General features: G+C 38.0%; 2 protein-coding genes across 3 annotated transcripts in view; one reads left to right on the top strand and one right to left on the bottom strand.

The window, feature by feature from the left end:
• The window catches only part of xrn2 (5'-3' exoribonuclease 2), a 32,725-nt gene extending 21,772 nt beyond the window's left edge, over nucleotides 1-10,953 (top strand). For both annotated transcript variants that reach the window (XM_077219791.1, XM_077219792.1), the window contains 6 exons: nucleotides 59-115; nucleotides 551-619; nucleotides 771-899; nucleotides 2,645-2,802; nucleotides 9,119-9,158; nucleotides 10,626-10,953. In XM_077219791.1, the coding sequence (XP_077075906.1) occupies nucleotides 59-115; nucleotides 551-619; nucleotides 771-899; nucleotides 2,645-2,802; nucleotides 9,119-9,158; nucleotides 10,626-10,758 (586 nt within the window). In that variant the 3' untranslated portion in view covers nucleotides 10,759-10,953. The remainder of the gene's footprint in view (nucleotides 1-58; nucleotides 116-550; nucleotides 620-770; nucleotides 900-2,644; nucleotides 2,803-9,118; nucleotides 9,159-10,625) is intronic.
• Nucleotides 10,954-11,858: 905 nt separating this feature from the next.
• nkx2.4b (NK2 homeobox 4b) lies at nucleotides 11,859-14,173 on the bottom strand. Its single transcript, XM_077219795.1, has 2 exons — nucleotides 13,831-14,173; nucleotides 11,859-12,516 (listed from the first exon to the last, which is right to left on the bottom strand). Exons 1-2 carry the CDS (start codon nucleotides 14,171-14,173, stop codon nucleotides 11,960-11,962), a joined length of 900 nt encoding a protein of 299 aa, XP_077075910.1. The 3' UTR covers nucleotides 11,859-11,959.
• Nucleotides 14,174-14,844: the final 671 nt, after the last annotated feature.

Genomic DNA, 14,844 nt, shown 5'->3' with positions numbered 1-14,844 from the left:
CACTTGAGACTAAAGCTTTACAAATCCTGTGAAACAACATTCTTTTTGTTCTCCTCAGACCAGTGGAGTCACCCATCCCAACACTGAGAGACATCCGCAGCAGCTGTGCTATTGGGTAAGAGTTTGTTTTATGCATCAACCAATTATCCCCCAATGCGCATCAAATAACATCTTATTCATAGATCTGATCAATATTGATTTAGTGCTAGTTGTTTGCATCTTTCAACCATTCCCTTTCAGTTGCTATTTTCATTTGGTTTATCAGTTTGTGTATTTTCTGGTTCTTTTAAGCCCTATCAGCTACTCAAGGACTCGTATTTGTGCCCATTCAGAGACACACATGACCATCTGAAAGAAGCATGGTTGTACATTTGTAGTGTAAGGCATTGAAACTTTGTCCTGCTGATATTTTCTGGTTCCTCTAGAGGTCAGACGCTGCATGAAACCCAGAGACGTTCAACACAAACTTTAGACTAGACTGATGCAGTTTATCTGAATGGCTCTGCAATGAGATGTTTGTACTTTAATAGTGATTGTTTCTGGTTGGCAGAATCAAATTCAAGGATCCGCAGTATGATGATGGCTTTGTGTTCAAGGCTGTTATCCTGCCAGGGGCAAAGTAAGTGCTGCACTATTCAGTGAAAATGCATAAATATCAAGACCTATTGAATATTTGCATAAAAGCGAGTTTGAATATATCAAATGGGCTTTTCAATGATGCAATGATGTTTGAATATTTTATATTTATGTATTACAATTTCTATCTCAAGGATCCCTAGCAAGGTTTTGAAACCAGGTGACTTTGAACAGAGTAACCGTGGACGATGGAGACCTCAACTGGGATTCAACCCAAACCGACAACAAGCCCATCTGGACCAATCCGGTTTCAGAAAGCTCAAGTAAAGAAAATCCCATAGAATCCATCAGTTTATTTGGTTGAATTCTTGCATTTAATGTTTTTAAATCGGTATTGTGTAAAAAGAAACCAAATTAGTGCAATAGTTTGTATAAAACAGGCTAATTAAACATCTGGTGAATTCAGGCTTCAATGAGGAGAGATGAATTATGCATGGTGTTTAGGGGATATGTATGCAGATGAAAGCCCACCAAAGACTTAATTTCTTAATGAAAGCAGTTTGATTGGATGGCGCAGACAGGTGTTCTTGGACTTCAAATAGTTCTGTGAAGGTTTTTTTTGTTTGTTTTTTTTACACTTTAAACCCTCTAATTTTTAATGTTTCTTTGTCAGAATGGGATACTTAAATATTTTAGATCAGAAGTTATCAATCTTTTCCCACCAAAGCAGTATTAATATTTATATTTCAGTTTTAGTACTCATTAGCCAAGGTAACATTTCTAATTTTAGTTTTTCATCTTTATATAAAATATATATAAACATATAAATAAAATTGTATAAAGAAAATAATTACATTTTTTCATTTCACTTAAAGGAATAGTTCACCCAAAAATGAAAGTTATCCCATAATTTACTCATCCTCAAACCATCCTAGGTGTATGACTGTCTTTCAGCCGAACACTATCAGAGTTATATTCAATTATACCCTTGCTCTTCCAAGCTTTATAATGGCATTGAATAGTGCCCAAGTTTTTGAAGCTCCAGAAAGCACATCCATCATAAAAATAATCCTTTTGGCTCCAGTGGGTAAATAAAGCCCTTCTGAAGCAAAGTGATGTGTTTTTGTGAGAAAAATATTAATATTTAAAGTTTTATGTACCATGATCACTGGTTTCCGGCAGCGGCCGTCACGTCTTCACGAGAGTCGAGTTTCGGCTGAAAGCTATAAAGTTTTAAGTACCGATATTTTTCTTACAAAAACTCATCACTTCGCTTCAGAAGGCATTTATTATTATTATTATTATTATATTATTATTGCATTGTCCTCTTAGTGCAATCTAGGAACGTGTCCACTGTCAGGTTTTCTTTCTTTCTGGGGGCCTTTCTGATGACAAGGCATCCAGTGCAAATCACGGTAGCCATTGTTCGTTTGCTGGTCAATAGTTTCACCTTCTCGATGAGATCGCACACGTTGTTAAAGATGGTAACTGATCATTTGTCAGGAAGCAACGTGTTGTCTGATGTGTTTTGTTGACAATTTTAGGAGGAATTTAGGAGTCAAAATTGCATAGTCTGACACAGTGTCTATCGAAACAGACAAAAATGTCATGTTGTCTGAACCCAGCATTACTTTTAAGAATTTTTTTTAAAAACCCAGTCTCTAATGTATGCCATTACAAAGTTGGGAAGAGCCAGGATATGCTCTGACTGTGTTCGGCTGGAAAAAAGTTATACACACCTAGGAAGGCTTGAGGGTGAGTAAATTATGGGATAATTTTCATTTTTGTGTGAACTATACCTTTCAATGATTCTTTGTTTTACTAAACGATAATAACCCAAAGACCCCCTCTGCCAACTTGGGGACCACCAACCATGGACCAGAGATATAAAAAGAAATGCATTAATAAATGCATTCAAATAAATGTAGAATTTTATTTTTATTTATTAAATTATATTCCATTTTGAAATCCTTGCAGTATAACCTCCAGGGGCTAAAAACTCTGATCATCAACATATAAAAACTTCAAACTTGTCAATTTTTCTCATCTCTCTTTCTCTCTCTTTCAGTCACCATGTGGGCATGAATCAAGGGGCGGGTCAGTTTGGCCGTGGCCAGTCTTTCGAGGGTCAGCATAGTGGCGGTCAGTACAGCAATGCCCCGCCTCCCAGAAGCTATAACCAAGGAAACTACCGTCCACCCCGAGGCAATTACCCTCAAAACCAGTGTGAGTTTAAACTTTCCTAGAGTAAAATCAACTTAAGATAATTGTAAATTTATCACAAATGAGAACATTAATTTCCAAAAACTGATGTCTGTAATTATAAAATATTTGTTTACCAAATATTTGCTGATTGTTCGCTGATCTTGTTCATGTTTTGGATCATTATGGCAGCATGAGCCTACAGTTCCCTCTTTTTGCACACGTTTTTGTTTTCCACACATTCAAGATAATTTATTAGTTTAACTTGATATGAAACGCAATTCCTTATCAGGGCTCTACATTAACGCTTGTCTGGGACAATTGGATTTCCTGAAGGGGCAAGTGAAAGAATTGTATTTGCCTGACCGGAATAGTAGCCTGATTAAAACTAAAAAAAGGGCATATTTTAGGTTTAAAAAAAAATGCCCCCAGGGTAAATATCAAAAATATGCTAATAGAACACCGATGAGAACATTTCTTCAGAATAAATTATATCTACACCACAAATAATATTTTTTTTTTCTGGACAAGCAATATTTTTTCTTGGACAAGTGAATGATTGATAAACTTGTTTGAAGGACAAGCACATGACAAGGCTTAATGTTGAGCCTTGCTCATTCTATAAGGCTTTTTCATACAGTCCACTTTTATTCCTGTGGTCCAGAGACAGGCCTTTGTGTCTGAGCAGTGTATAATACAGTAGTTTGGTGACACCAAGGGACAGGAGTCGCTCTTGATGTGTACAGTGATCTGTGTTCGTGAGCAGCTCCTGCGCTGCTCTCCTCCGCCGTCACTTTGATGTGCCAATTTGCAAGCTGATGAATAATCGCATCTGTGGGCGAATGGAAGCTGCCCTGCCGCCACTTGATGCAAATGGAGGTTTGGGGGGTTTTGCTGATCACTGCTGCTCTTCAGTGGCCTGTGCACTCCGGCCTTGATGCAAAACCCTCCAGTTAAACATGCAACAGAGTAACCGTCCTTAATGCCATTCGTGTTTCTATGAATAAAGCCGGGTTCACACTGCGATTTTTGGCCACGATTTGACCGTTTGAGACAAATGTTGAGAATCTTAAGATTGATTTCAGGGCTAGACATTAATGCTTTATTTTTTGAAGGGGCAAGTGAAAGAATTTTACTTGCAAGACCGGACAAGTAGCCTGATTAAAACATCAATAACAAAAAAATCACCAAAAAGCACAAATTAATCTGATTTTGTTACATTTAGTGTAAGTGGGGATCGATAGCGTATAATGTACTGACGGTATAAAAAGGTTGTGCATTTGTGGCTCGCGCAGCCTCTCGAGAAGAAATCCAAACTAATTAACGTAACGAAGAAACTTGGTTTAACATACTGCGGTAAAAAATCAAAATGTGGATTTTTTTTATTGATTTTTTTTTTTTCATTTATAACAAATGATACAGTAGGTAACATCACATGACCAAGAGTGCTGTCTTCCTAAATACCATAATGATTGAAAATGACAGACATATTAACTAGTTTATTGAACTGATGTATGAAATCACTTGCATTTTAGACGCAATATTGAATTTTGGTTCTTTGTTTGGAAATATTTTCACTGCTGAAATAGATCACAGCAGAACCATAATGCATCTCACAGCAACCCTCGGCCAGGTTTCATTCCTGAATGATTCAGCGTTTTGAACTAATCGGTTGAGTCAAAGATTCAATGACCCATTCATAAACAACTGCCTCATTCTTCATTGAATCATTCAATCAAACAGCTAATTCATTAAAGTCTTTGATCACTAGATTGATATGTTCAATGACAGCCGATTTGAGTTGGACAGAATTTCAACGGAGATCAAATTTGATTGTGTGTCAGAAGATTTGACGCACAGTCCTGTTGTCAGGCTTTAAACAGTCAAATCAAAAACCAATAGGAACCTGACGCAATTAGTAACAACAACAAACCACCACTTGCTCCCCATGCATCTTTTCTTTTCAAGACAAGCATGATCAAAATTAACGCTACAGATTGTTTTTGTTTACTAGCCACCGTTTCGTTCGCTCATGTAATGCAGCTCAGTCACTGAGTGTGTCACGGATTGATGTAAAACTCCCGATAAGTCTTGCCTCCAAAATGGACCCAAACAAATCACCATAAAGTATAGCTTTGTCTGATATTTAAGCTCTAATATCCGTTTATCCGCAGATCTCTATTGCAGTCGCACATAGATATGCCTATATATTTGACTGATGCGGTTTTCTTTTTTCAGGTTTTTCTGAGATTAATTACTTGAATTGTTGCTCACTAAAATATTATAAAACTTCAATATGTAATCCATGAGTCATGGTTACAGTTTTTATGGCGCTGCTTTTTGTCCTTGGAGCTAAAACAGTCTCTTTTCACTTTCATTGAATAGTCCTTTTGTTTTACATCTAAAAATGAGACTTTTCTGCAATTTATGTTTTCAGTTAGGTAGTTGCATTGATAACCTTGTGACATTTTCCCATATCCTGCTATACTGTAGCTTTGGCACTCAGGCACACTCCACTCGAGAAGCAGAGAGTTAAGTTTTCCCATCTCGCTGTCCTTCTCCCTCTCCCTCCTGCGGTGTCGGCTCAATGCGAAGTTCCCGAGACACGCTGAAGCTTTTGTTAACCCTAATCAAAACAGCTGGTGCTAAAGGACCAACTAGTGTATTACAGTCCTGCGGTCTTCATTCTATGGATATTGATAAGCTGTATTGTAGAGGTTCATTATGGGCTCATTACAGAGATCAGGGTCCATCTGTGTGTGTACGTCTTCGCTCTGGGACGATGTAATCCCCGTGTTAAGTTAATGAGAACACCGTTTACTGTTGTGTTTTTAATGCGTAATCCTATTTGGGCTTTGTGTCAACTGGCTTTAACTTCCCAACATTCAGTGTGTGGACTGCAGTTGGTGTTTATTGAGAGCAGGATGAATTGGCTGTAATTTTGTCTTTCGTTTGACTGGTTGTGAGATGAGCTGGGATGAATTAGCGCTTGATAATGGAGGTGTAAGTGGGTGGTCCAGCCTCTTTCTCTCTCTCTGGTCATTAGATCTCTCACTGCATTTTTGGAGGTGTTTATTGGCTGCCAAATTAAATGTCTAGGACATCTGACAGCATCTGTTGCATGCTGTTAATCACCACAGTAAATTGTCTCGTCCTGCTTTTTAATAGTACTGCATGTACAATAGACGTCAATGAGGCAAGACACTGCAGCTGAAATATGCAAAAGTATAGCCACAGGACAAAACATTATGGTAATATAAGACTAATGTAATAAAAAATGCTCTGTATATTCAACTTTACATCTCCATTACGACCAATTTAAGCACTTGTACAGTGTTCTTCAGCTTGTCAGTGAAATCCCATTAGTTATATGGGAAACCCATAACAATCTTTGACAGTGGCGTACACAATTACATAATCAAATCGAGAATTAAAGTGATTAAAATAGTTACGAGCTTGATGCTTTGTATACTTTGACCAATGCTTTTTTTCTAAAGCGACTTCCATTGCATTCAATGCAGCTTGTGTCAGTGAAATCCCATAAAGCTATAAGCCGCACAAGCTGCAATGACAGAAGAAAAATGTCAAATGCTGACAGAACTTTTATTCTTGCCTTTTATAAAGTAGTTGTAAACTTAAAAACATTGCGCATCCGACTACTAATTTTTATGTAAACTGGTCGCGTGCTGCGTTCATCCAATCAATGACACAGCAAATATGCAAATAAGAACGTTTAGGAATATACGATGTGAAACTCCAGAAACTGTGAAACTATGAATACCCAGTTTTATAGTAGATTATGAGCCGTGTGAAACAAGAACCCAGGAATCCATTTACCTGGAGTTTAGATGACCCACGGTTGACCATTTCATCGGTGAAATGCCCTATAATTAATTAATGCTGCTGTTGTTTTTAATTGATGCTCAACCTGTGCATATGATAAGATAAAAAAAATTTGCTTTAGGTTTCCCTTTAAAGCCATCTGTGCACTTGCAAAGAAGTACTGGGGCAAGTGCATTACTATAAATGCAATTATTATTATTTTCTATGGCAAATGTTTTTGCATCAACTCTTAGGTCCTTCTTTTTAAAGCCGTAAAATCCTGTTGGCTTACTAAGAGGGAATTATTTTTTCCTTCCCATCTTTACTCCACCTTCAAGCCTATGTTTGTAAATGGCAGCTTTTTCTTTTCGCCTGAAGTTCTTGTCTTTGTCCCCCCCTCTCTCTCTCTCTCACACTCACTCACTCACACTCACACACACACACACACACACATCTCTGCTCCTGCCCCTATAAAACAAACAGCTCGGAGCCCCGCAGCTGGTGATCGCCTTGGCAACGGTGGATCAGGAAAGAAGCTGCTTGCTACTTTTTTTAAAGTCTGTCTTTGTGAAGGACCTGCAGCGCTGGAACTAGAGCACTTGAGCTCGCCGCAGCGCCGGCTGATGAATGCTTATTTCATTTAGCACGGGAAGAAATGCAAATGTGCCACTTTTGACGTCCCCCACCCCCCCAACACTAAATCTTGTTCATATTACTGAACAACACAATTCACTTCATCTCTGAAACCATTTTCCTTGAAGTTAGAAGCTGATACAAATTAGGTTAATGAATTCTATTTGATTAATTTATTTGTTCACTGTAGCTTGGTTTTTGGTTGTTTTTTCTTTCCTGAAAATGCTGCTTGATGTCAGTGGAATTGATCAATTTGATTTTAATAAAAATATCCCTCTCAAAAGTGCTTTATATAGCATTTGAGATATTATCTTGTTTACACAGTTGTGGCACTTCAGAAAATCATTGTAGTTTTAAATTCAAGGTTCCACATTAAAGCAAATAAATTAGTTGTATTTGAAACTGGAGCTGCCCGATTCTGGATTAATTGAGAATCACGATTCTGAACCGACAACTTAACAAAATCACATAATTTACTAGAGTTTCTTACAAAATGTTAATTTCTGTAGTCCATTAAAAATGTTTAATGAATCTGAATGAGAAAAAAAATCTGTTTCTGCTTCTGTGATCAATTGAATATTTGGTTGTTCCTAAGGTGTTTTGAGTGATGCTAAGTGGTGGCTAGAGCGTTACTAAGGTTTTTCAGTGGTTGTTAGTGTTGCTATGTGTTGACTGTGGTAAATCAGTGGTTGCTAGGGTGTTACTAAGGTGTTTCAGTGGTTGTTGGTGAATGCTCATTTCATTTAGTAAAGTTTTATAGTGGTTGCTAAGGTGTTTTAGTTATGCATTTGCTGAGGAATTCTATTGATTTCTTGCTGTGGTGTTCTAGTTGGTTCCATTTGTTAATATTTAACGGGTCCACGGACTCCACGCAAACATGAACTATGAACAGTTGTGTTCACGTTATGTTAACGAGATTGTTAGTGAATGCATTAAACTAGTGGGAACTTTATTGTAAAGTATTACTGGGTTTTTAGTGTTTTTTTAACATTGCCATGTGGTTGCTAGGGTGTTATCAAGGTGTGTCAGTGGTTGTTAGTACTGCTATTTGGTAGCTACGGTATTTTGGTGGTTGCTAGGGCGCTGTTAAGGTGTTTCAGTGGTTGTTAGTGCCGCTATGTGGTAGCTATGGTATTTTAGTGGTTGCTAGGGTGTAATCAAGGTGTGTCAGTGGTTGTTATTGCTGGTATGTGATAGCTATGGTATTTTAGTGGTTGCTAGGGCATTACTAAGGTGTTTCAGTGGTTGTTGGTGAATGCTTGTTTAATTTAGCACAGTTTTATAGTGGTTGCTAGGGTGTTGCTAAGGTGTTTTTGTTATGCATATGCTAATTTATTCTAGTTTGCTTGGTATGCATTCCAGGTGGTTGCCAGGCTGTTTCTAAAACTTTACAATAAGGTTACATTTGTTAATTATATATTTTATATGGTTAATTGTAAATGTATATTTAATGGATCCACACAAACATGAAGTTAGAATGAACAGTTGTATTGTTAATGTTATGTTAACTAAGATTAATAAATACTGTAACATGCATTGCTTGTTGTCAGTTAAAGCATTAACGTTAACAGACCTTATTCTTAAGTATCACTGGTTTTATTTGTTTTTTTGTTGTTGTTTTTTAGCATTGCAATGCATCTGCTAAGGTATTCTATTGGTTGTAAGGGTGTTCTTGTGGTTGCCAGGGTGTTTCTAAGATGCTATGCAGTTGCTAAGGTAGTCTATTAATTGCTGTGGTGTTCTATAGGCTGTGTCCCATATATCTGGGATGATTTGACGCATGATTTGAGGGTTGCTTCATGTCTGGATCGCAGATGGCCATGAACTGTTCTGCTTCAGTAAACGCCACTAATAAAACTCTAATCACCTGTTTTCATCTTCACAGATGCCTGGCAAACTCCGGCCAGCTCCGCACCGTATACCAGGTAAGATGTTTTCTATATACTCACGGCCACATATATTCAGTCCCGAAGGTCATTGCAAGGTGCTCCCACAATGCAGCTGTGACAGTCTGTATTATACGTCTCTTCGTGCATTCAAGAATCCGAAGGAACCAAATAGACTCGAGTTACCTTTTCCCTCCCGCTGTTAGTCGTCTTCCTGTGTTGGATACGAGTTATTGATGTTCTTCCTGGGGGGGCCGGCCTGGAATTAGTTTCTCTGCACCCTAAACAAATGTCCTGGTAAAGAGGTTTGCAGGGCTTAATGAGGCAGCACTAATGCGGGTGCAGTTCACTGTCTCTTGTGCGCAGGGGCCGCACAGAGCCGCCATTGATTCTGGCTCCAGACCACTTCAAGGACTAATCAGCTTCTTTTGGTTCAACTTTTTCGGCTCGGCAGCCCATTGTGGCCCTGTGTCACCTTAGGTCAGTAGTTATTAGAGCAGAGTTTCTTTAACCGTTCAGGACGGAGCCGCATGAAACGCTCAAGGAACCTGGAGGAGGGATTATGGATTCCTCAGGAAGATTGTGACCTGCGTCAGTAATGAGGGATGCCTGTCTGTCCAGATCGTTTCTTTAGAGAGCGATAGATGTTTGAGAGACGTGGGTAGGTGAGCTGGTTTTGGGGTCGAGCACTGGTTACGGACGTGTTATTCGTAGCGCTCGGGAGACTTTAGTTTCGATGCGGATGAGCGAAGTGGAAATCAAAGAATGAACTGAACTTTGCATTTTAAAATGCTGCTTGAACGCCTGTTTGTACTGCCTTGGGTTTGAGCTTTTTGCAGTTTCAAATGGTCTAATGAAAGATTGGGTTTTTCTGATGTCCAAGATATGTCAAAAATGTGATTATCCAAATCTTAAGATAATTGTGGGAAGCTGCATTAAATGGATCAAAAATACTATAAAAACTAATTTTGTGAAAATAAAATTTAAAATGATATATAATTATATTTTTATATATATATATTTGTGATCAAAGCTGAATTTTCAGCATCATTACTCCAGTCTTCAGTGTCACGTGATCCTTCAGAAATCACTAATATGTTGATTTGAAACATTTCTGATTAATAACAGTTCTGCTGCTACATATTTTTGTGGAAACGATGATTGCATTTTATTTTTCAGGATTCTTTGATGAATGGAAAGTTCAAAAGAACAGCGTTTATTTGAATTTTTTTTGTTACATAATGTCTTTGTCAGTTTTAATCAATTTCATGCATTCTTGCTGAATAAAAGTATTAATTTCCTTCACACACAATCTTATTGAACCCAAACTTTTGAACAGTAGTGTACCTTTATTTATAAGCTACTTTACCTTTATTACTAGCTTAATACCTGTATTATTATTTTTTTTACTGCTCTATCAGGTTTTTTTTTTTTTTAAGCTTCCCAAAGACTCTTTACTTGAGTTAGTTTTGTTTGTTTAAAGCGGGCCATGTTTGCTCTCCCCAGGTTCCAGCAAGGAGCTCAGGGCTGGGATCAGTCGTACCAGCAGAACCAGCAGAGAGGACGAGGAGGCTGGAGACCCGCGCACGGCCAGCAGGACCACCGCGGAGGAGGAGGACAACGCTACAACTGGAGCTGAACGCTGCTGCTTTTCTATTCCAAGATAACATTGTCTTTTTTGGGCTGTTGATTTGTAAAGTCTTTCTTGTTTTTTTCTTTTACTGACAAAATGTTCTTATGTACTGATTTTGTTTTACTAGACAAAAAATGTTCTTATGTACTGATTTTTAAGAATATGCCTGTAAAACTTATGAAATACACGTAAGAGACAAGACATCTGAGTTTGATTTGTTTTCTGTGCATTAGACATTCATTAGATTCTCAATTTTAATGTTGCTCTATTCATAAACTAATTCATAGCTGTGGTGAGACCAATGTTTTTAGTGTATTTTAATCTTTAAATTAATATTCATAGCTTATCTCTTGGCAATTATAGATGCAGATGGACATTTTGAGTTTAAATTTATTTAATTAAAAGATTAAACCTTAATAAAACAGAGTGGAATGGAATATATGACAATGAGTATATCTGCTACTATTTTAATAGATGTTTGCAAAATTAATTTACATTATTTCTTTTGAATCAAGAAAAATAAGATTTGATTGAGCAACGCAAAACCCAAAGATCAATATATACGTTTAAATAAAAACGCTTTTAATATTAATTTGGGTAATAATGGTCTCTTAAATGTTTAACAACAACAAAAACATGCATATGAACGGTGAAGGAAAAATTCTGCTGTATATGGAGACAAATTATTTTGACGCCGCAAGATTGATGGCAAACAATAACACGAATTCGGGCTGATGTAGGCTACTAAAAAAAATGTATTCGAAATCTAAATTGCATCAGTTAAGATCTTTCACAAATGTATTTCCGCAATTATATTTAGTCTGATCGAATAATTGTAGCTTGGTTTTCTCAACTAGGCTATTTGAGGAACAAAAAAGGTTTCTTTCATATTTGCAGCACTCATATTTATTGTTTTCCTTTTTAAACTTACAAAAGACTTCAAGAAAGCATTCTTTGTCCAGTGTTAGATATTTACACAAAACATCTCTTCATCTACAGCTTGTATTTTACAAAGCAACAAAAATGATGTCGGAGTAAACTAGTCTTCATCACACACACACTCATCCGCGTGAAGCTTTTCATTCAATAATGATTTAAAGTTACAATCCATACAATTCACATGAGGGTCCTGCATCAGTTTAAAAAATGAGTTTTAAAAAAGGTCTTTATGGAAATGCACATACTGATCCGTTTCCCGGGTGAAGTGTCACCATGTTCGGCCGTACAGCAGGTTGGAGCTCACCATGCTGTTCGTGTACTCGATCAGCGCCGCGTCAGTCATGAGAGGAGGACTGGGAGACATCTCTAGATCCTCCGCTGATCCTAAAGCTAAAGTCTCGCTGCCCATCACGTTCTGACCCGGTGTCGGTGTGCTGGAGCCGTTCTGACACGGTTTACCGTCCTTAACGAGCACTGGCACGGCCACGCGCCTCGGGGACTGTTGCGCGCACAGGTTTGCGGTGTCCGGCTGCTGAGTCGCTTTATCCTTCGCCTGGCGCTTCATTTTATATCTGTGATTCTGGAACCAGATCTTGACCTGGGTCGGGGTCAGGTGAATCATGCTGGCCAAATGTTCCCTCTCCGGTGCCGACAGATACTTCTGCTGCTTAAAGCGCCGCTCGAGCTCGTACACCTGCGCTTGAGAGAATAGCACGCGCCGTTTCCTGCGCGGCGCCGCGTGTAAAGTCACCATAGATTTACTTGCGTCCATGCCCGGCAATGTGCCCATGTTCATGCCCGCTGATGGACCCATAAACCTGGAGACTTGAGAGAACAAGCAAATTAATATTAGTATTAATGATAATAATAAACGTTATTTATATAGAACTGTTCGGGCATAAATGCAGTTCAAAGTGCTTTACATAAAAATTATATACCCTAGTCAAATATCAACAGCAACATCACATTCGACAAAAAACGTGCATCAAACATAAGAGATTAAATAAATTAAATGCAACGCATGCAGGATAAAATATTACAGCATATGAAGGACAAACATATAAGTAAAAATAATCTGCTATCACACATCTAGGAAATGCCAAAACATATAGGAGACAATTTATTATAAACACAGTTCAGAGTAACAAATTAAATGCCAGTTAAGTTTCTTTAAAAAAATACTAAGTGTAGGCTTCTAGCTTCCCTAATATCTGAAGTTTTTGACGCATAATACAGTTCAACTCATAAAAGCCTATTTATGAAACAAAAATGATTTTAATTTTTTGGTAGAAATATATAATTAAATTCTATAGCATATATAGGCCTATAGCATTTTTAAAATAATTTGCTGTTTTACGGAAGATCCCAAAACACTAAACAAAACACCCACTTATTTAGGCCTATTATAAATGAAATCAAATACAAATATGAATTAAGCAAATAAAGAGATTTAAAAGTGCAAACCGAAAAGAGAAAAGAATTAAAGGAAATTCTGGAGAAAAAAAGTACGGTTTGCTTATTTTCACTCATAAAATGCAAAAATTGAAATAAAAAGGAAACGGCTAGAATTAAGGGTGAAATTTTGAAGTAGAAAGACAGAAATAATATTTTCTTGTAAAACGTACATTAAAACGTAATATTTTTAACTTCGAAAAATAATATTTACAGTCTATCTACCTATCTATAGGCCCATTTATTTAGGTTTCTGATGTGTGAGCAATCAATGCATTATTTATGTTAAATAATCTAAAGAATGAATTGCATGATGCAAGGCAAATTTCATAACCCTCATTAGTATGACATCTTGACAGTACGTAAACAACACTGTAAACAAATATTTTCCTGGTTTATCACTTTTTTTTGTTAAATCAACTTAATTTATGTGGTTCCGATATTTCGAGTTTCTATTGATTAAACCAATATCCTTCATTGTATTCATTTCAATGACCTCAAAGGCACCAAGGTTACTTTTTTTAGTTCATCCAACAATTTTTTTTTAATTATTATTATTTTGCAGTGGATTTTTTTTCTCTATGTGCTAAACGGCAAAAACTTACTAAAAAACATGACAGCTTTTTTTTTTAATATATTTATCTGTATACGGTATACAGAACGAATGATTCTTTTCATCTGACTCACTTGTCGGGTATCTGGGCTCCGGGTTCGAGCCGTACCAGGTCGTGGCGGTCGCGCCGGTCCTCATGCTCTCCTGGTAGGACGGCAGGTCCCCCATGGCCCCGATAGTCCCGTTGCAGTATCCTCCCATGGCGCTGTGCGAGAACTGCGAGTGCGGCATGTGGTAGGTGTTGTGGCCCATACTGTGCTGCTGAAGATTCGCCTGAGACACCTGAGTCTGTCTGTACAGAGGAGACGCCAGGCTCACGCTGCTCTCCATGGCTGCAAACTTCCTGAAGGTCTCCTCGATCGGGCTCAAAATATCGCTCACTGAGAAAGGCGTTGAATGTTTGGGGCTCAAGGACATGGTTCAGCCCGCGAGCGAGTTTGCTGAAGCTGCCACAGGCCCGTGGATGATGTGCGACCGCCAGACGCCAAGTGTCCTCCGTGCGTAACCGCGCTCTCTGAGCTCCGACTGTGCGCGCTGGAGAAAGAGGAGAGTCCTGGACGCTCTTATTTCTGCCTTATTCCCGTCAGACTGCTGCTGTACGACAAACACGAGGGGCGGAGCAACGAGCCAAACGAGCCATTGACATCCTAGTAATTGAAGAAAATACTCACGGTGCAAAAGATACACAAAGAATGCCATCAGAACGGCTCCGCTCGCAAATGTGTATCATTTTGAGCTTCCAAGTGCGTGGCGTCAGCTTTTTTTTTTTTTTTTTTTTTTACATAAATCTATCCAAGCTTTCGCATTATGATAAGTGGCGCTCACAACCTGAATTCTCCTCTAAACGTTTGAGATTTCTCTTTAGACAAACTTGAGAGCTCAGTTTAACATGTAATATGCGTCCGGTTAGTCTACAATTTCATTTTCACAGTTTATGCTAAAAAATCAGCAGGATGTGATAGGCCTATTCATTCCACATCAAACCATCCATATGAACTATAATTCAGTGTGTTCTTATTCAATCGAAGCCAAAGCTAATTGGCTATTAGATGTATTTAAATGACAAAGTCTAAATTATTTCTTTTTTA

This window comes from Siphateles boraxobius, unplaced genomic scaffold (genome assembly GCF_051911475.1).
Source record: "Siphateles boraxobius isolate OS27281-9 unplaced genomic scaffold, OSU_SipBor_1 8, whole genome shotgun sequence".
NCBI lineage: Eukaryota > Metazoa > Chordata > Actinopteri > Cypriniformes > Leuciscidae > Siphateles > Siphateles boraxobius.
The sequence above is the reverse complement of the archived record's forward strand: the minus strand, read 5'-3'. Positions and strand labels throughout refer to the sequence as shown.